The sequence below is a fragment of the Sebastes fasciatus genome, chromosome 22 (assembly GCF_043250625.1).
Source record: "Sebastes fasciatus isolate fSebFas1 chromosome 22, fSebFas1.pri, whole genome shotgun sequence".
In the NCBI taxonomy this organism is placed as follows: domain Eukaryota; kingdom Metazoa; phylum Chordata; class Actinopteri; order Perciformes; family Sebastidae; genus Sebastes; species Sebastes fasciatus.
Genome location: NC_133816.1, coordinates 6,483,795 through 6,505,485, shown reverse-complemented (window position 1 = coordinate 6,505,485; position 21,691 = coordinate 6,483,795). Strand labels below are relative to the sequence as shown.

At 41.5% G+C, this 21,691-nt stretch overlaps 2 protein-coding genes across 5 annotated transcripts in view; both read right to left on the bottom strand.

Annotated features, from left to right (window-relative positions):
* Window positions 1-3,230, bottom strand: part of usp53a (ubiquitin specific peptidase 53a) — a 38,130-nt gene extending 34,900 nt beyond the window's left edge. Inside the window, exon 1 of the mRNA XM_074624680.1 lies at window positions 2,856-3,230. The gene's annotated coding sequence lies outside the window, so the exon portion shown is untranslated. The remainder of the gene's footprint in view (window positions 1-2,855) is intronic.
* Window positions 3,231-12,485: 9,255 nt separating this feature from the next.
* myoz2a (myozenin 2a) lies at window positions 12,486-21,603 on the bottom strand. Of its 4 annotated transcripts, XM_074622831.1 has the most exons (7): window positions 20,057-21,603; window positions 19,378-19,474; window positions 19,065-19,155; window positions 18,095-18,261; window positions 16,346-16,490; window positions 13,938-14,121; window positions 12,486-12,978 (listed from the first exon to the last, which is right to left on the bottom strand). In XM_074622831.1, exons 3-7 carry the CDS (start codon window positions 19,144-19,146, stop codon window positions 12,753-12,755), a joined length of 804 nt encoding a protein of 267 aa, XP_074478932.1. In that variant the 5' UTR covers window positions 19,147-19,155; window positions 19,378-19,474; window positions 20,057-21,603; the 3' UTR covers window positions 12,486-12,752. The 4 variants fall into 4 exon arrangements, with proteins under 4 accessions (XP_074478932.1, XP_074478930.1, XP_074478931.1 ...); XM_074622829.1 differs by lacking the exon at window positions 19,378-19,474; XM_074622830.1 differs by lacking the exon at window positions 20,057-21,603 and having other exon boundaries at window positions 19,378-20,039.
* Between the last annotated feature and the right edge of the window lie 88 nt (window positions 21,604-21,691).

Below are 21,691 nucleotides of genomic sequence, written 5' to 3'. Positions count from 1 at the left end.
TCTTACAGATGACAGTCTCCCACTCAGACTTTCACTTTATCTGCGTTTTTTTAACGTGGTTAACTAAGTATCTGATATCAGGACATAAACATTTTTCTCCACATTTCCTCTCCACTGTCGACACAATGCTCTTTAATCCTGTGATTTAATGCAATTCTTCTGTCAGTCTGTTTATTTTAATTAAGAGCCGGGACTGGGCAAACACACAAAGCCTTAGCACAAGTAGCCACTGCATGTCCAAGAAGAAGCAATAAAACATGACCCTGCTGCGTGCCAAAACCCTAAAAACAGTGAAACTTGACTGTAACATTCCCTACGGACTGCAGACATGGTTCAAGCCTTCAGGCAACAATGCAGCGGTCGTTTCCTGTGTGGGCTTCCTGCTCAAAGGCTTGCCGCTTTCCAGCACACGGTCACCGCGTTCAACCCTGTGAAACTGAACAGGTCACCCACACCACGCTGAGTCACCCATTATTCCTTACAGGGGAAAAGGGAGAACAAAAAGCACATGTTCCAGCCAGGATCCCATACTGCAGAGGATCTGATTGAAATATAACATCCTCCTCTCCACTCTTATAATTGCTTCCTTAATGCTTGCCAATAAATATCAAGTGTGAACTCTTTTCCCTTTTTTCATCTTCAACTTAAAATAACTCTCCAAACTTGTGCTACATTTTGGCGAGGAAAAGACGACATGGCCATATCAGGGGTCCCTGATATGTGAATTGAAATGGGTTCTATGGGTACCCACGAGTCTCCCCTATACAGACAAGACCACTTTATGATAATCACATGTAGTTTGGGGCAAGTCATAGTCAAGTCAACACACTGACAGCTGTTGTTGGGCTTGAGTTTTCCATGTTATGATTTGAGCATATTTTTTTATGCTAAATGCAGTACCTGTGAGGGTTTCTGGACAATATATGTCATTGTTTTGTGTTGTCTATTGATTTCCAATAATAAATATAAACATACATTTGCATGAAGAAATCCTATTTGCCCACTCCCATGTTGATAAGAGTATTAAATACTTGACAAATCTCCCCTTAAGGTACATTGTGAACAGATAAAAAAAAAGTGTGATTAATTTGCAGTTCATCATGATCATGGACAATCATGCGATTAATCACGGTTAAATATTGTATTCGATTGACAGCCCTCATATATATATATATATATATAAGTAAACTAGTTCAGTTTAAAACTAAATGTTAAGTTACAAACCCCTGAGTCAAGTGTGTATCTGCCACAACCTTTCTCAAAAAAGGATATCCACACGTGATAAATTTAGCAAACAACACCTAATAAGTACTCCAAGTACTCTCGCTCGACATGCTTGAACACAAAGAGGCAAGAACTGGTTCTTCAGCATGCCTCCATGTTTAGTTCACCATCTCGGTCCTAAAGGAAATGTTCCACAACCATCAACATAAAGGGTGAGTGTGCAATGATGTCTACAGGGCTGATGATGATGATGATGAGCTCACTGCTTCATCACCACTGTGCTTGTGGGGATTGCTGCTCAGGGGGTCTGATCACTACAATGAATTAACGAGGGATAGGGTTTTGCAAAGTTGTGAATAAGCTCCTATGAACTTGTTATGTCCTAATAAAAAAAAGGGTGTGCAAAAAAAATTACGCAATATGAAACCAGTTCACACCAAAACATACCACCCAGCCAACATTTGTATGTGGGGCCCATGTGGGTAGTAAATGGGCTGAAAAATGGACCCTATATGGGATTGTCCATGGGTTCCATAATGACCCAATGTCAATTCCCCACATGGATTCCATGCAGGATTACAATGGGTGTTATGTGGGCCCCAACTGGGCAACATACCCAAGACCCATCTTGGTCCCAGCTTTAAGTTCTATGTGGGTTCTACATGCGGACTCCATGGGCTGAAATATGGGTTGTAAGTGGGTTTGTCGACAGTTTCTATGTTGGCCCCATGCACTAATTTCCCAATAGTGACCCAACTAGGACCCACACGGGTCCAACTGAGTTGATCCAAGTGGGCCCCAGATAAGATGCCCATTTTAGGCCCATACCCACTTGGTACCCAGGTTACCCCCACCATAACCCATGTGGGGCACACATAACCATGTTGGCTGGGCAGGAGGAGTTAGCTTATACACTGGGCTTGTTTATCCTGACGTGACACCATCAAAATAGAGGAAAGCTGTCATTTTCACGTTATTAAATTACCTGAAAAGCATATTTATGCACCAGTAAACACCTATTTGAACAGACTAAGGAATTAATGTGCTGAAACACAAACTGAGAAGTCACTTTAGCCTCTTTTTCACTCCATATTTTAAATATGTCATGATAACCTCGACACACATAGCTGCCTGTCAACAACAACTATACGCACGACTTTCAGGAAGAAAACCTCAAACAATAAGTTAACAAATGAACTATCAAAATTACAAAAAAGTCTTCTGCTGTTTTACACATTTACACACCACATGTTGTAACTTGACAACCGTACTTACTAAAAGCTACATGACCGACAAGAAGAAGAAGCTAATACTAGGCCTAGCATTACCTGGACTTACCCAAGGCATATAGAAAGGAGGCTGGGTGACGCGTCGTATCTTAAGGTGTATAACACATGCGCAGTAAAATTGAGCCAATCGCAAAGCACGAGCGCAGCTTCAATTACACTGCGCATGCGTTTTTCCCCATACTCCAAGACCCGTGACCCAGCCTCCTTTCTATAGGCTTTGACCTGGACTTACCTGAGCTCCAGGTAAAAAACTGCATTTCCGCCCCCGCACGTACAGCTGCCAAAACATTTAAACTAGTAAAGTTTGAAGAACTATAAAATGTCTAACTCCGACAAACTCACCTCAGAGAGAAGTATGACACGTAGTGTGGTAGTAATATATCCTCCGGTGTGAGGAGGAGAAGAAGAGTTGAAGTATGTTGGTTGAGTTTCGGTGGGAGGGACTGACTGAGTGGAGAGAGTCGCTGGTTACTTCAAGGCGCAGAGACAAACGCTGGAAACTAAAAACCCCAACCAGAAAAAAAGTCTTCACGCAGCTGAAACTTCACACTCTCTTGCTTTTTTTAGAATTTCTTTTCTCTCATAAATTCCACTTCGGACACAGTCACAGTCTCCGTCCACTTGCGACACATATATAAATATAAATATATATATTCCTCAGAGTCGTGCGTCTCTGCTGCAGTTTTGGCTGATGCGCGGTGGTAGTGAGTGAGCAAATGGTCCGCTCGGGTCGACTTCGGCACCTGAAATACTGGATTAGAGATGTTTTCAGAGCTGAGATGTCAAACCCCGCCTCTTCAACAGTGTATTTACTGCAGTCTGCCATGCTACTGTACAACCACTGCCACAGCTACAGCGCACACACACACATTCACACACACACACACACACACACACACACACACTCTCAACATTTGCAGAGCGCCAACTCTTCTGCTGTCAGGCTCGTTAATGTTGCTTTATGGTGCAGGGGGTTTTGCAGCGAGCACCACAACAATGCGTAGTGTTAGTTTACAACTCTCCAACTGCAAAAACTGCACATAAATAAAAGTAGTTTATCTTTTTGCAACCTTACTTAAAATGCATTTTGTGAATTCTGATTTTGTTGACTGCATCCAAAGGCATCAACTACCAACAGAATATCTGCATGCATAATATTTGCAACTGAAGTATGCATTGCAGCAGTGTGGTGGCCAATGATTAAGCTTTTTTAGGGGTGTTAAACATTCACCTGCATGGTTACACCCCAACGATTATAATAACACTGATGATCATGAACAACTGAGAGCAAGAGGAAAGTGATGTAAGGCTCTCTTGTTACCCAAACACCATCTGCCTGATCCTGTTATATAAAGAAAGTAATGAGAGAGATGTGCAATTAAAGCTTTTCTCCCCATGTTTGAAGCAAGAGTGTAATAACCCTATCATGTTTCATGGCTCAAGGCCCCCCAGCAAGCTGACCACATTTTTTATTTGGAAAGATTATATTAATTAAAATAAGTAGTTTGGATTGCCTCCACAAGAGGGCATATTATATGGGGTATATAATTAATCCCCAAATTAATTTTTTATGTTCCATTAATTTTTTTCCTAAAATATTTAATTTGTGCAATGACTCTGGGTTATCCTGATTATAAATGAAAAATATAGCCTACTTTTTTTTAAATATGGGAATCCAACATCACTGGTTGCACATGCAAGCATGCATGTTTTTAGATATTTAGTTTTTTGTTTGATTTCTATGGAGGAGGAATCTGTATGTTATTTGTAATCAGCACTCTTCCAGATTTAGTCTACTTTCTCATCTGCCTTTTTCTTTGTAACTCTCAAACTCAGAAGTCTGAGTGTCATTTTTGCAATTATTGTACAATAAATTGTACAATAATTCAACTGTGCAATACTCACCAATACTGCATTTATACTCTACATGTCAACAAATATTATTATTTAAATTCATATTCCTACTATTGCATTCATAGATGCCACTTCTCAGCATTTTGTATTTACTTATTTACACTGTGGTTTTATATTGTATGTGTTTAATGCATATATTTGTACATAGTTCTTATATTTCTAATATCTTATTTTTATTATTTATATTTCTCTGCATATATTGTGTTATATATTGTAGTATCATGTACATCATTTAAATGTTTCATACTCCTTTATTTCTAATGCATCCCGATTTCTCCCCGGGGATCAATAAAGTATTAAAGTATTTCCGATTGTAAAATGCTATGAACCCCATAAAGTCCATAACTTTATAGACCAAAAGTCAGTTGTAAAATCAAGTGTGCCAATTATGTTAGGCAGGTCATATGTCCAGCAAGTTTTGTAATAAAGGAATAATTCTCTTCTTTCAAAAGAATCAGCGCTGTCACTCATTAAGGCTGAGGAAACGGTACGCAGTGATGGAGTGTGCGGTGAGGGGTCACAATATATCAGCGTGGTCCAGCCTTTCCCCAGGAAGTACTTGAAAGGGCCCATTGAGGAGACAATGCCATTTCCCACCCCGCACATTTCCTCGAGGGACATATAATGCTTCCTCTTAAAATATAAAAAAGTTCAAGAGTGTGGTAATAATCAGTTTGATTGATGTGAGCTTTAATGATCTTGGCGTAAAAGTATTTAATTTACCTTGTAACCCCATGCTGTAATAAAATAACCCAGCCAACCTTTAGGCATTTTTTACGGGTAATTTTTTTAAAGACTGTATTAACACAAAAAGTATTTTGTTATCAGTGTGGTGCTCTGAGTTGACATAGAGAAGATGCACATTATGAAGCTGGACATCCCCATCCTGGCTGTAGGCCCTCCCTGCTTTGAAGTGCTGCCACTGAATATCTTATACTCCCTTATAAATTATGGATCAGACGGCTCAAACAGATCAGGTCTTTAACAAGTTCCACAATTGTAAACTTTTCTTTTTCCGACCTCGGTGGACAGCTCGCAATCCAGCTGCTGAATCTGACAATTTGAACTCTGTCAGCATTGCTGCATTACTCTGAGCCAAGAGTGTAAAAATGACTGTATCATTGCACTGACACATCATCGCACTGGCTGACATGCACTTTGAATGACTTCTGCAGAATAGTGGCTCATTGGTTTTTGGATATGATTTATTCATTTTTGCCTCTGATACTTGTCCTGAGTGTTCGCTACTTTATGAAGTATTTAAATTATCTGTATAACTTCCTGAATGTGAGATCTTAAACTCAAATCTAACAGCCCAGCAAACCACTGATCCCTACATACATTTGATGCTATTGTGAAGGGCATTTTAATTTCAGATTAATTAACTTTACCAGCGCTGCAAGGAGACAGTGCACACACAGTAAACGTCCCGCTGAGAGCTGGTGCCATTGCCCTGACTTCTCACCTTGAGAAAGCCCCAATGAACAGCATGAGATCTGCTGAACACAGTGGATAAACCTGTGACCTCTCTTTGCCTGTGTGTGCTGCACTTTTTCATAATTTCACCAGCACCAACAACAACATATCAACTTTGAGGAATTAAGTTTACTTTTAATGTGTTTTATTTAGCTTTTTTTCTCTCCCTCTTGCTACACAGCCTGGTTGTCAATGCCTTTTGTTGTCTATATTCGATAGATTCATTGAAGATCTTGATTGGGTCACTGGGCAGCTAAATTCCATTTCACCCTAAATGTGCTGTGCCAGTTGAAGTGGGATATTTTTAGCACTGTTGTCTGGCTTTTCAATCCATACTTACTGTACTCAAAGGGAAAGTGGGGCAACAAATCCAAAACCGTACAACTTTTTTTAAAAGTATGTGCATTCAAGGTGGTCCTTTTTAAACCAAAATGAGCCACACAAGTTGAAAATACAGGTATATTAGAAATGAATCTGTTTAATCACAAAGCAAGAATCAGAACAGAAGACAGTGGGCATGTAGCGTAAGAAAAAACATATATTTTAATGAATAAAGCTACAGCTTCATGTGCTGCTGGTCTCATCTGCAACTGCAAAATTTAAGTATCTAATTAAAATGTAAACTTAATCTGCTCCTGTCTCAGTCTGGGTAATAATAAATGCCCTAGTTTGTGTGCATGCTTGTGTACGGGCGCGCAAACCTGGATGGTATCATGGGAAATGCAAATAATTCAGATGGAACAGCTTGTACTAATGAAAAGTAATATGAGGACACAAGATGTCCATGCACATAAGCACAAACAAATAAGGGATATTTGTCAAGAATACATTTGTGTGCGAGTTCAAACGGTGAAGGGTTACTCAACTTTAAATGAAAATGCTCTTTTGTCACTTTCTGCTAAAACTGCACAAAGTGAAGTGACTGAACAAAGCAAAGCTTGCAATGTTTTCTGTGAACACAATTCGTTGTGTTGCTATCGAATTACTACTAATGAGGAACCACACAGTAGTGAATGCCCTGTTGTTACGTAAGAGATTAGACATGCTCCAACGCCACAATGGGGGCCACGGGGAGGCGACGCCTCTGAAGCTCAACTACTGCTATATTTAACTCGGGATTAAAATCCGGTAATGATTAGTTTTTTCGAGACGAAACTGCTCCTCACGTTTCTCAAGAACAATTCAGTAACAGTTCTTGGTGAGAACTTTTTGTACAACCACTTTTCAGTATACTTCTTGGTTATGAAATCTGGATTTCAGTGAAGTCAGATTTCAAAATAAGGGCCTGTAAAAAAACACAGTTCACAGAATCACTGATAAGATACAATACATTTTCTTCTAGTACATCTTGTCCACATTATATATTATTCACTGGAATGGAATTTGTGTTCTATCATGATGACTTAGCATTACCACAAACACAGCATGATGTCCCAGCATGGGTGCATTTCATAATACACCATAGGAGCCGGTGAGAGATTTTGTCCATTCAAGATTCATGATGAAAGACTCTTTATTCTACTTTTTATTCATTTGTAGTTATTTCTCTCTATCCCCCGAGCAGGACTGTGCTCATTGTTTTACTGCAGAAAAGTGGATGACATAAGCATCATTTTTTTGGCAATTGACCACGTTACATTAATTCTGGAGTGCAGCCAAAGGGGTGACTGTGATATATTTCACTGCTGTGTTTGCCGTATCCGTGGTAGCTGCAGCGCACCGCAAAAGCATGCCATCGCCTCAGCGCTGTCTGTTAGGGAAAGTAATACCCGTCATTGACCAAGATAAGGCCCATTAATTATTCTCTCCCTGGCAACATCATCAAAAAATGAGCCCCTCTATCTCCACATTAAGGACATTTAAAGCAATTTTCTGCTCCTTTCTAGCTGTATCAGATGAGAGAGGAGCATTTTACTTGTCTCCAGGTCTCCAGTTTGTTTACTTATAGTTGTGTTAGCAGTAAGTTAATAATTCTTCACAGACTATTAACCAAAGAGAAGAGTTTAACAAATATTGACTAGTCAGGAATATAGATGAGCCTCCTGAGGTAAAAGTCAGCAACTGGATTGCTGTGGGAGAACTCAGCTCTAATTGGTCTCGAGGGCTTTTTGCAAGTAAACAGGAACACGGTCTTGAATGTGCATTTGTCCAAACAGGTTAATTGCAACCCTAGCTGTGTGCATCCTTCCGTAAAGTGGTTTCTACAGGGCTGGATTTTTGTGTAATTAAAGGTCTTATTGATGACATTTTTATGTAGACGAATATCTTTAAAAAAAATAATACATCCACAGAGCTTTTAGAAAGGTGCCGAATAAAAGTATAGCTTTTCCTGAAAAAAGTATAATGATTGTGAATTAATCATTTAAAAAATGTTGGCAGGTCCAAAATAAATGTTCTGTTTATCTCTGTGGAAGATATCTGACCACTTCTAACAAGGCTTGTGAGCCAATAGTAAAACAACCTTTGTATCAGGTGGTATCTCCGGGTCGCCAGTTAGTGTGGAAAACAACGGATAAATGGCTGAGATTGACGGTAACTGCCTGGCAACGACTTGAGGTGAAGTAAATGCAATGGAACGGGGGAGGGAGAATACGACATCTAGTGGCTGAATTTTATCTATAGCACCTTTAACCTCTCTGCACTCAGAGGTGTTTATTTGCACCAAGAGGTCAGAGATTCATTCTGGCATTCAACTAAATACTCCCGACAAATTTACACGGACAAACAAGCACACTCATCGTTGATGGATAAACGTGCACATACGCAGCCATCCCCCATCTCACGCCCCGCTGACACCTTGATGGATTGAACATTTTCTCAGAGCGAAACATAGTTCGACCCATTGCGTCATTTCAGGAGTGGAATGTGTGCCCCCGTCATCCTTCACCTCACCTCACCGGCAACCCGGCACCGCCCTACTGACCCCTGGGATGCTTTATTTTCACTCATATTTTTAGATATCCCATTGGGCTTTGCACCTTACTGCGAGTATGACCACCTGCTGCGCACATCCATCAGGCTGTGGTGCAAATCCACTGTGCCATCAGATGAGTAAGACAGGAACTAAAATGTTGACACTGCACCATTAGCTGTGCTTTTCAGCCATTTTTGGATTTTCATGTCGGGAGGTCACTTTAACACAATATTACAAGGTTAATCCCAGATTTCCAACATGTCTGGTGGAAGATTTGTGCATAAACTCCACATAAAGTGTGTCTGTATGCTAAAACCTTTGAGAGAACCATATGTCTCCCTCTACTGCTCGGTGCCCTTGCGGTTTATACTTCACAACACTTTTGTTTTCTCACCCGACCCCGTGCATACTCAAAAGAAAAGCTCCTGGGATATTGGCTGGTCATGTGGCACAACAACCTTTTAGCAGTTGTCTGTGTCAGCAGCAGCAGCAGCATGCTGCACGCTCAGTGCTCGGTGCTGTGTGTGCAGATGGAAAACCCGAGGGACTTTAGCTTTAACACATGACAGTGAATGCAACAGCAGCAGAGTCCATTGTTAACTGCTGATAAAGATGCTGAAGGCCAGCTGCTCGGTTATAGACTGAGCTGGGTCAAAGAGTATACAACACATCAGATGAATGATGGAATTAAATCAAACTTGACTTTGTCTCTTTCACTTCTTGCACCTGTTGAACACAAAAACATGTTCCGATCTTATCGGGTTTCTTGTTGCATAACAAGTGGTCACTCCAGTCTTAGATTCCTATCAGGTATTGTGTGCTGTTTCTCTGAAAGCACTTTCTCAAAAGGATTGCCCTGCATCTGAGCTTTGATGCTCTTATCCACAGCGATTTAAGACGACTAAGCACGACAGGTTTAGTCTCTTGCTCAACGACGCTACAAGCTTGCAAATAACTTCAACCTTTCTGTGTGGGACAGTCACTCCAACAACTGGGCCACCCTATTATAATGCCGTATCCAGTCCCTGCCGTGCCATCTCATGCCAAAGCCAACACGCCCGGGAAACTGGTCGCAGCTCATAATCGAATCGTCTGGCTCCCCAACCCTCAGCGTACGCTCACAGCCCCTGCCAATAATATTTCCGTTGCTGCATTTTGATAATGGCTACAATCAAAGTTCAAAGAGAGTTCATGCCCGTCCTTGATAAACACTGCTCAATATTTACTGTGGTACTTGGCAGAGCTATAGTGGCGCTGTCGGATGCTGGTTGGTTGGTGCGCTGCTGCTGCACACACCGTTCTCCTGAAGAGGCCGGCAGGAGGAATTCAGTAGGACTGAAAAAGGGAGAGGCACCGGGAGCTGCACATACCAAAGGATCTCCGACAGAGGCGAGGAATGCTGATGCTGGACTTAGAGTCACATGGGAAATCTGACAGACATTTACTAATTCAAAATAAAGAGAAGATGTCAATAACTTTTTAAACACATCCCTTCATCAGATTGGTCAAACCTACCCTTACCAAAAAGTTTATTCAAGTGTGCTATTAGTATACTTCTTTCAAACTTAAAATAAGAGAGTATGTTTTCAGTTTACGCTTTATGTACTTATCAGAGATATACTTAACATAATTATACTTAACATAAGTATACACAAAAGTCTAAGTATACTTGTCTTATACTGACAAGTATACACAAAAGTCTAAGTATACTTGTCTTATACTGACCAGTGTACATAAAAGTCTAAGTATACTTGGCTTATACTGACAAGTATACACAAAAGTCTAAGTATACTTGTTTTATACTGACAAGTATACACAAAAGTCTAAGTATACTTGTCTTATACTGACAAGTATAGAGAAAAGTCTATGTATACTCAGCTTATACTGACAAGTATATTTGGCTTATGCTTAATTTTCGATAGAGTAGCCTATTAGAGTGTGTGAGAGTTTGTAAACATGTGCTTTGACATGAATTTACTTCAATTCATCAAGTATTTTCTCAGTTTTTGCATTCTCCATTCACCCTGGAGGCATACGAGAAACACTAATTTTAATTTTTTAATCTCATCACAAAACATCAAGTCAAAAATCAAAAGGAGCAAGAGTCTTTATGTAATGCATAAATCATTGGATAAGTACTAGAAGTTAAAGAAAACTTATACTAGTAGTTTACTGAGAGAATACTTTGAAGTGTACTTTCATTAAATATAGAGTTGCATGCCTACAAGTATAGAACTAGTAAACTAAAAGTATATAAGTTCACTTGTAGTATAGTTCACTTCATAGTATAGTTGCAGTAAAAAATAAAACTTAGATGTAAACTAGTGTACTCAAAGTTTGCTATTCTTACACTTAAAAGTATGCTTAAAAGTATACTTTTAGAAATTAAAAAGTGTGGAATGTTGAAGTAGTACGCTTACAGGTATACTGCTAGTACACTGATATCAGCATACTGACTGAGAACAACAAGCCCAATTCATTACAGGAACACACTGTTTCCCTACGTCGTCCATCACATGGAATGCAAATCAGGCCCATAGCTTTCTTATCTGACGTCAAAGCTCAGTCATGTGTCACTACGCCATGTTATCTAACACACAACACACTGCTACAGTGATTGACAGCTACACCTACAGTGAGATCTGACCCCTACTGATTTACGGCTCATCCTAAACGACCTCCAGACTGTCCATCATTGTGTTCTTGTGATTGTACATTTTACACTAAACCTACAGATACAAGAAGCAATGTAACACTCTAAAAGTTCAAAGCACTTTTAAAGAGGTGGTCATAGGTGAAGCGTGTGGATATATTCTCTTTTCTGGCTTTAACCTTGGACTCAAGTGATTACACAGGAAGATAATGTAAACGGAAAAGTAAAAGAGGTGGAAAAGGGCTGTGAAATATTTGACCTTCTCCACTGCCTCAGGTTTTCTTCAGCTATTCAAATATCAGTCGTAAATGTGCAAAGGTGTTCAAGACAGTAAAGAGACACATTAGTATTATAAATTGCTGTTATATTTCTCGCACAAGTACATACAATTAATAGAGCATAAGTACTAAAAAAACTTGAAATTCAGGACAAGGCTATGCTCTTCTTTTAGCTGAATACACACGCTGTAATTCACTGTACACAGCTCTTGTAAAACCTGCTGCTAACTTTTAATCAGTCAAGTCTGTTTGCTTAAGCCTGTTATGTCTGCGATAAATTCCTAAGTGCTGTAGTAATAAACAGACAGGCAGATAAGAAAGCGGGCACAGCTCATCAAGCAGCCCTCCCATCAATCCCACTCCTCCGACTGGGCATAGCCAAAAGGTGAGAGACACATCCGTCAAGCCGCTCACGTCAGTGAAGCAGATTTGATTTGTCAGCCAGTGTAACCTTGAGGCGTGTTACAGTGGCTCACATGTATCTTTGGTCTCTCGCACGACGCGAGAAGTGATGGGTTTGCATACGACTATAACGCACACGGGCGCAGCATCATTCACTCAAGTGATCCTTCAGTGTAGCTCAGACCGACGCACTGTGAAATTATTACCTGGGGGCATGTTGTGGAATATGTTACACATTTACGTCATAAAACAGAAGCAACGCAAAAGTGTGTATCATTTTGACAACAGAAAATGAAATTCAAGCATGAAAAATAAAAAAAATGATGTTCAACTTGTTGCATTCTACACCATTTTATTGAGCAAGATAAAATACTCTTATGCACATTAATATACAATAAATTCCATTTATTCCAGTAGCGTCTGCCTACTGTACAGGGTGATCCATTCATTTTTGAGAGCAGTGCAATAGTAAACATCCCTGGAAAACCAAGGGATGCTGCATGCATGGTAACTTGAGCTTCCTCTCACCCTGACTCTGTTCTGACCGAACACGTTACCCTGCCCACCAGCAGACAGCATCTCTGTGTGACCTCATTAGGGGTTCAAAGGTCCTCTGACTCAGGGATGAGCACAGGCTCAAAGGTAACAGCAGGGAGGGAGACCGGATCGCCCGTCGACACCCACCCCAGAGCAGATCTGTTGAAGGAGGGTCGATCTCCCGCCGCGTCCTCTTGGAGCTCAGGGTAGTCGGGGAGAGGTTCCACCTGGAAGGGCATGATGGGAGCAGGTCTGGGTGCCTGGCTGAAGCCACGGAACGGGGTTGCCACCCTGGAGGTGACGGAGTGACAGTGTTTTAACAGCAGTCGTCATGTGCTAATGAGAGGGGCTGCAGTGACATTTGAAGCGATGTAACTAATTAAAGCCAAGCAAAGACTTTGACCGGAGGACATATTCGAAGAGTGAAAAGCACACTTTGGTAGATTGTTGTTAGATGAAGGACAGTACTTGTTTTGCTCACTCAGCAATTGTAATATAATGCTAAAATATCACAATTTTATGAATGAAAAGTTGAATTTATGAGCAATAAAACTCACCCTTGCTCAATTCAATACACTCGGGGGTTTTGCTGCCACAGCCTTAAGCGTGATTTATGCAGCCATTCATGGAGGTTCCATGCGGCAGGTTTTCGCCGGAATTTGGTGGCAATAGGGGGCCACCTACAGCAGATATTTGCTGGCCACAGGGAAACTTTTTGTGGCCATGAGCCATCGGGCCATGGTTAATGTTGAACCCTGCATAGGCTCACTTTGAATAACAAATCAGTTTACATGTGTCTGCGTCTTTAAAAGGTTCATTTTGTAGACATCCATCCATCCATCCATCCATCTGCAACCGCTTATCCCGTTAGGGGTCGCGGGGGGGCTGGAGCCGATCCCAGCCGACATTGGGCGAAGGCGGGGTACACCCTGGACAGGTCGCCAGTCCATCACAGGGCTGACACATAGAGACAGACAACCATTCACGCTCACACTCACACCTACGGGCAATTTAGAGTCAACAATTAACCTAACCTGCATGTCTTTGGACTGTGGGAGGAAACCGGAGTACCCGGAGAAAACCCACGCTAACACGGGGAGAACATGCAAACTCCACACAGAAGGGCCCCAAGCCAGATTTGAACCTGCAACCCTCTAGCTGTGAGGCGCCAGTGCTAACCACTGCACCACCATTTTGTAGACAATTTTATTTTATTTATGACTTGCTGTCCACCTGTAAGGTCGTTTTACCTGTTGAAACTTTTGTACCCCGGTAGGTCTGGTCGGGGCTCCGGCTCGGACATGTGGGTGTTGAGAATGTCAGCCAAGGCCGGGTCACTGATGATGGCCTGCTCCCAGGGTGAGCGGTAGGACTTTGGTACAGCTGTACTGTTGAACTTCTCTGGAGGGATGTCTTTCAAAGGACCTCCGTACCCTGGGTGGGTTCACAACACAGACAGTGATTGAAAATAGGGCAATTTTACTCAATTCTGGAGTCAGGTTTGGGTATTTCCCCACACATGGTTAGTAATGAAGTGAAACTTATGAGCCAATTTCAAAGTTTTTTATTTCTTAGCAACAAAGCAACAAAGAAACATGCTGTCCAAAAGGGGAATATCATTCCCTTTGATTTCTTTTCCTATAAAAACGATTACAGACCGGTCAGCTGGTCATGAGTAAATTTGAATAGGAGTGCCTGCAGTCTGCTGATGTCTCATCATATGATTTCTTGGTAGTGACGTTAAAAATGTACTTCTTGCTGCCATTTGGAGTTGCTTTTTTTTCAAGTATTACGTGAAATTTAAGCAACCTTTTGAGGTTGAGATGAGAAGATGAGTCAGGAAAAAACAAAAATTATTATATATACACAGTATATATACACTATATATCAATACATATTTTGTTATTAATATATAACTTATTAATATCAGTGAGTGTGCAACATTTCAATACCTCCCACTGGTTTTGCTTTAGCCCTTTATTCTTTGTTAAAGTTCACAGCAAAACAAATCAAGGGGCAGCTTCCCTGTAATTCTGTGTGTGTGTGTGTGTGTGTGTGTGTGTGTGTGTGTGTGTGTGTGTGTGTGCGTTTGTGTGCATGTATGCCTCCCCGCGTAGTCTATGTGTGTTGATGGGAGAGGCCTATCCAAAGCACTATCCTTCAAACCCAAGCGCTTCACTCAGGGGGGCTTGCAAGCTCAGGCATTACATAACGCGGGGCGTCGTGTCACGTCCTAACATCTCACAATGAACAATCCCCCTTCCTGAGTTTATGTTTTGCCCTGCGGAGGAAGCAGGAGAGACCAAACAGACCCGTGGGGAGGTTTACAGATTTTTGGGGGGGAATCTATTACAAAACATTGTGTTACAAGATTTTCTGAGGCCATGGAATATTGTTCTTGTGGTTGGCCATTTGGCTGAGTTGATATTTTTGTGGGAAAGGACTGTCACACACCCGGCTCTGTGAACTCTATGAGGAGATGAAAGAGGATCCTGAAAAGCCCTGAAAGGACAGCAGGCTGGCTTTTTGTACAGAAATGTTTTTTATTTCTAGTTTTCTAAACCAAAAAATGGTCCTATAACTAAAGACACATTTGATATTTTTCTATGCTTTGTTTTGACAAATTCAAATGTGCGTATCTGCCTATTCTTGTCTCATGAAAGCTCTATTAGTATCTAAAGTGTCACTTTAGCCTTGTTAAGACATTATGCAGTACAGGGCCATGGAACATGCACCCCTGGGTGGATGAGTGTGCTATTTTAAGAGTTCCTACCATTTGATACCTAATGCACTCTGGCCTGCTTTCGGCTACAGCTGGAGTGACTTCATTCAGACACTGAAGGTTGGGGTCTGGTCCTGAGCTCTAGAAATAACTCCCCACCCCTGTGCAGACGTACTCGTCCCTAAATCAGTATCGGTTTTGTGTCAACTGGGCAGAATTGAGGGAGGATGTGAGCGTAAACCTGATGGTATCAGTGGCACGAGAGGCAAACAGGAAACACTTCCCGTGGGTAAACTCAACAATTTTTTAAAGAGATGGTCAAAGCTGATTGTATCAAGGAAGGGTAAAAAAAAAAAAAAAAGAAGGTGGAGAGAAACATGGGAATGTGGAGGAGTAAATATGAAACAGGAGTGGGACGAAGATGGAAAGACAGAGAAAGAAAGGAGACCGAATAAAAAATGTGTAATCATATTCCGCCTGCGGCCAGCAGATTCCAGGCGAGAAGAAAATGTTTTTCTACACGATCAAAGCCTGCGTGCGCACAAACAATGGAAAACAGTTGAATCCTTATCAAAACATGGCACATCCAGTGCTTTGTGGAGAGCACATCCACACAGTCTATCCACCAGGAGCAGCACCATCTCTCACTGTATTTAAAAAAAAGGTTCAGTATGACAAAGTTATACCAAACATGTTAATGAAGCCAAAAGTTCACAGGATATGACAGTGACAAAATCCAGGAATGGGCTTTGTCAGTGAGGATGTAATAAATAGTAAGCATTTCCTTTTGTATTGTTCTGCAGAAATAGAGACTAAGTAAGGTCACTGAGTGGAACAGAGGTCAACTGGTTTGTCGATCCAACCTAGCTACTGTATATCACTGCAATGGTTTTGGGTCCTTGAAATGTATTATTCCTAACTTTCAGTATGACCTACCCGGGGCGATGCTTTCTGCATTTGGCACCATGCTTGTATCTGGTGCATCAGATGGCACAACAGACGATTGGTCGGCATCCACGTTGTTCTCGCCGCTGTGGCCGTCCATGGCGCTCCCATTCTCAGTTTGAGAAAGTGTTGTGCTCTAAAAGAAAGATCCAAGAGTTGAGATGAGCTTTAAAGAAAAGTTTTGTATCTGTTCAGATTGAAATTTCACTATCAGTAGTTGACGAAATAATCTTTAGCTTTTCTGCAGCTTTTGAGCCTCTCCTTAGCAGATGGAGTTTTATTAATCATGCATTTACTGATTTGTTGTTTGATTGAAAGCTCCAGAACAGCTATTAAATGGACCTTATGGTGAGATTTTTTTATCAGCAAATTCCTATCTCATGGCACATTAGAATATTTTTTGACAGCAAGCAAAAATAATCATCTATATTTTAAACTTTTCTGACATATTTAAATGAATGAATTAACATAAAGTGATTTGCATGCACAGTAAATCAGTGGCATAGTAGCTTTGCTGATTCTTATTGAAACCTAATTCCCCACTTTTCAATGCTGCTATTTTTCATGTGGACCAAACCTCGTTTTTGCATGTTTTCCAACACCAACAAGAGGCAGAGAAACTGTCTGTGTGTCCACTGTTCCTCAACAAGAAACATTGCTTTGTGGGCTGGGACAAAATGTACTCTGCAGCCCAGCTTTCATCCCTCCGAAAGATATTTATGATGATTTACTCCAGGACTTCCTCAGGAAATGTTGACAACTTGAAACAAAATCCCTCCGTCGCCCCGAGCGATAAACAAACCAGAGATATGCGCGTTCTTCTCACTTCAAAAGATGAGGCTAAAAACTTCCCTGGAGCACAATAATTATTATATCTGTGGACTTCATGAGGGCAGTAAGTACACAAGGCCACCACACAACCAAATGAAAGAGGATGTAACTAGTGCTGCTAATTAATTAGATGTAACAAAGAGAAACTAAGTTAGTTTATCTTCATTCAATTTTACTGAGAGCTTTGGTACATAAATTGCTTTATGTGTGACCAGGTCACGCTCAAGATAAGCACTGCTGGGAAAAGAAAATGCTGACTTGGCACACTGCCCATCCATACACAAAAGGACATTAATAAAGCCACTTATGACCGGCTGGAAGACTTTCATAACTACTATTCGGTGCCACTCCATATCTGTGTAGCACGAGTCAAACACTTCAAGTGCTTAATCTTTTCCACATATACTTTGTCAGGATGTAAGGTATTGTGCGAATGTTTTTCGAGCGATGGAGGGATAGGGTTGTGGGGAAAATGGATGACTGTGCTAGACGAAAACACGCTCTGGCGGTGTGACTGTGTTGCAATAACCGCTTCATCAAAGTGTGTTTTAACAGTGTTCTAATAATCCACATACATTGTACATTTATGTGTATTTTTAAAGACCTGACATTTATGAAAATACAATTATTCGCTTTCTTGCTGAGAATTAACAGAGCCATGCTAGCTATTCCCCCCTGCTCCCAGTCTTTATGCTAAGCTAGGCTAATTAACCATCTCCTCCTACTGTGAGTGGTATTGATCTTTTCATCTAACTCTTGGCAAGAAAAAGATTCTGTGTATTTCCCCCCAAAAACCTAACTACTCCTGTAATTTAAACAGAATTGACTTGGTAAGATGATTCCCCCCCCCCCTGTGCATGTATTGTAGATATTCATTTACGTGATTATTGCATCACGGTTTCCGCTTACATTAAGCTGCTGGTTGTTTTGATTCTGGATGCTCTCAAACGTGTATTTTTCTGAGCGTCTCTGGCCTATTTTGAAGAGACGGGAGCCCCGGTTTGAGGCGAGAGACAGCTCCTCCAGCATGATGTCCTTAGGCATCTTCATTTTCTTCCCAAGATCCATCTCTACGTCTGGACACAAGGAGACAAACAAAAGACCTTGTCTATACAATATATACTTGCAAATCGATCTGATTTCTGACAAGACAAATCTCTTCTCCTATTTCCTATAGTCCCACCTATCAAACCTCATTGAACACAAATTATATTCACACAGGATTGCTGCAAAAAAAAGCGCTCTCTACATGGATTGCTGACTTGGTACTCCTGCCAATATGATGAATGAGCAATTATCTTCCCTCGTAATCCACTCATGTCTAGGGCTTGTTTTGTGGTTAGCGCCACGTGCTCGCTACTGCATGCAGATCATGGAGATGTCACAGGCCTATATCCAAGTACGAGGCGCATAATTTGCCAGAATATCTTTCAGCTGTCAGTAGCCCTCAGACCCAGTCACACAGTTGTCCTCGCCCTGAAAATAGCGTGTTCAAAAGGACAACGACAAAGGGATTAGTTACTTTGGCCCATAAAAGTATTCATTTGCTTATTTATAGTCAGGGTCGTAGAAGGGAGGGTTGGCAACTGCTGCACTGGCCAATGGTGGGCTCATACCTTCTGGCAGTGTCCAGTGCATGTCTGTGTCTGCCAGGGTGAGCCGGCATTTACAGTGAAGTTAATGTCTGAGAATTAAATGTGCACTGTAAGTTGTGGTGTTAAATCCGTGTCTATGTGTTAAAAAGAATGTCGGGGTCTGGAAGGAGCAGGATGTGGGGAGAAGGAGAGAAGGTGAGATGATGCAACAAGAGAAAGAGAGAGAAACCGAGAGGTCAGAGGAATTAGAAAACAAGGAAGTGACGAGGAAATGATACAGCTACCTTCCTGGCCTTGAACCTCCCTGCAGATTGCTGCCGCCTGCATTTTCCTCTCCCCGGTCGTCATGGTGGAGAACTGTGACATGGCTGCACCCTGGAGGAGTCGGGGGTGAGGCGAAAAGTCACAGGAGACAAAGCACATCAGTACAACATGTTCAAACGTACAACGAGACACACAAAGGAAGACAAAACGGCTGCATGTTGGCCATCGATCGGCCGACATCGAGCATCCACACCACGCACAAAGACCCACCGAAGCAGACAGAATTTATTGGGGCAGTGAAAAGGGCAAAGTTAGCACATCCCTTTAAATAACCTTGGGCTGCTAAACGCCAAGCACATGCTCTTCAGACATGGCAACCAGCTGTGTCAGGGGGTCCGGGAATCAATATGTTTGAAATTACCCAAGTGGGCTGAAAGGACACAGATAGAGAACGTGGTGCTGTCACAGCAAACAGTGAGACAGTTGATAAACTAGCACAGCGGAAAGATTACGCCGAGGTGTCAGTGAACACAACACATGCTTTTCACAAAGTTTCTTAATGGAACAAAGGAGCTTTTCATAGCCAAATATTAGCCGAAATATTCACCATGCAAATCACTTCATCATTTAGAAATCACTGGTTTTGGCTCAGTAGATATAAGGCAAATTTACTTTTAGCTTCAATAAAATCAACTTCCAAATTATATCAGTTGTATACATTTTAAAAAAATGTCTCAATCAAAAACATGTTTTGGGATTTATGCATACTTGCTGCTGTTAAATCAGAATATTCCCCACATAAAAACACCAACCAATAAGACAAAAGGAGATGCATTTATCAAAAACACATTTATAAAAAGGGAAACTGGGACAGTAACATGAGGCAAGCTGTGTGATTGACAGGAAAATCAAGAGGGAGCAAGGGGTAGTGAAAATCATGCTTGATACAAAGAGGAAGTGTCACGTTAGAACTGGACAGCACACCTGTGGAGAGGCCCGAGTGATGGCTTACCTGTCCTGAAGGACTCCTCAGGGCGGAGTCTCAACTTGTGCCTGTCTCCTCAGGGTAGGAAGTCAGAAAGGTGAGAGGCGAGAGGGTCAGACTGGGTAGTACGACCCGTGTGGGTGCTCGCGCTGCCCGGCACTGGGCCTGCAGCCTGACTGAGTGACTGAATGAGTCGGTGGGTGGGTGGGTGTCAGCTTGACTGTTGTCATTGGTATTTAGTTCACAAGCGCAGGGGTGGCTAAATTTAGAGCGCTGCCACTACTGCTCGCTTTGCCCTCCATCTAGCTATCTATCTTCCTGCCAGTTACAGTAGCAGGAGGATCGATATCACTGATATCAAACCAGGAGTGCTTGTACCCCAGGGGTTTCTTCTGCACTTGATTAAGAGTGTGCGAACCTTTTTAAAAAATTAGATTAGAAAAAAATGAGCACGCCAGCAGAGAAGTTGAACCAGTTACTGTAGCTACAAATTATGGAGAAATGGATGGAATAGTTAAAAGTGATGGGGGAAATAGTTTAAATGTCCAGCTTCTGCAAATCCAAGTGGTAGTATCTACTGTAGCATGAATGCAAACATAACCAAACCAACCTACACATTAGTTAATTTGTATGAAAAAATATTAACATCCAGTTTAAAATTAATTCAAATAGTCACACTTTGGAAAATGATTGGTAGTGTCGATGAAGGGGTAGTACTTGATTCATCTGCTGCGGGGATTCGCCTAACAAAAAAGGTTGGAAACCACCAATGTGCTTCATCTGCGGCAAAATAAAGGTCAATACAACTTTAACATCTGACTAATTTGTCTATACAAAGACCAATAATCTGTTGCAATCTCGCAACCTTGCAAATAAACACGAAATGAACAGCGCCTAAGGCTTGAAAACACTCTTGGAAACCACTGACAACGTTTTAACATAAAAAATAAAAGTTGTTTCAGCCGCAGCTGCCTTCATCAGCGCTCCAGGATTGCAGTGCACAGCTAACAATAAATATATTCAGTGACATATAGCTAGCGTGGGAACACGGCCCCCTCAGGGCCTATGGGCTAATCAGATACTATTTGTTTTAAATGCCATCATGTGATATAGGAGCAAGGCCTAATAGGGTGCACTCACTTTATAATCCAGTCACTATGCTTTAATTGACCTTGCTAAATTTAATTTACCTCCTTATATAAGTCTTAACTTGATAAAAGAGACAAATAAAGGAAGTCAGGTTGAGTTTGCAGCACCCAGCGGGGCAGGAAAGCATGCGGCTGGATGTTCAAAGTAGCAAGTTCATTGGCATACCGCAATGCCTGGCATGAAGAAAACTATACCACAAAATTAAATATTTTATATGTGTTGTGCTTTATGATTCGTCATACTGTACTAGCGCAGCATTTTTTAAATCTGAATTGGTAGGGCAATAATTATATATATTATTTGTCATCTCCCTCTGTGCCCTTATCTCTCATTCTCTAATGCTCCAGCTACAGTAGGTACCCACTGTTATTATGTAACTGGTGGTCACCATGGGAACAAGTCCCCACCAACCCCTCCCCTCCTCCACTGGATACGGAGCGAGTGACTATTCAAGACAACACATCATACAAAAAGCTTCATGGGATGGTACAGCAAGCAACAAATGGCCCAGAG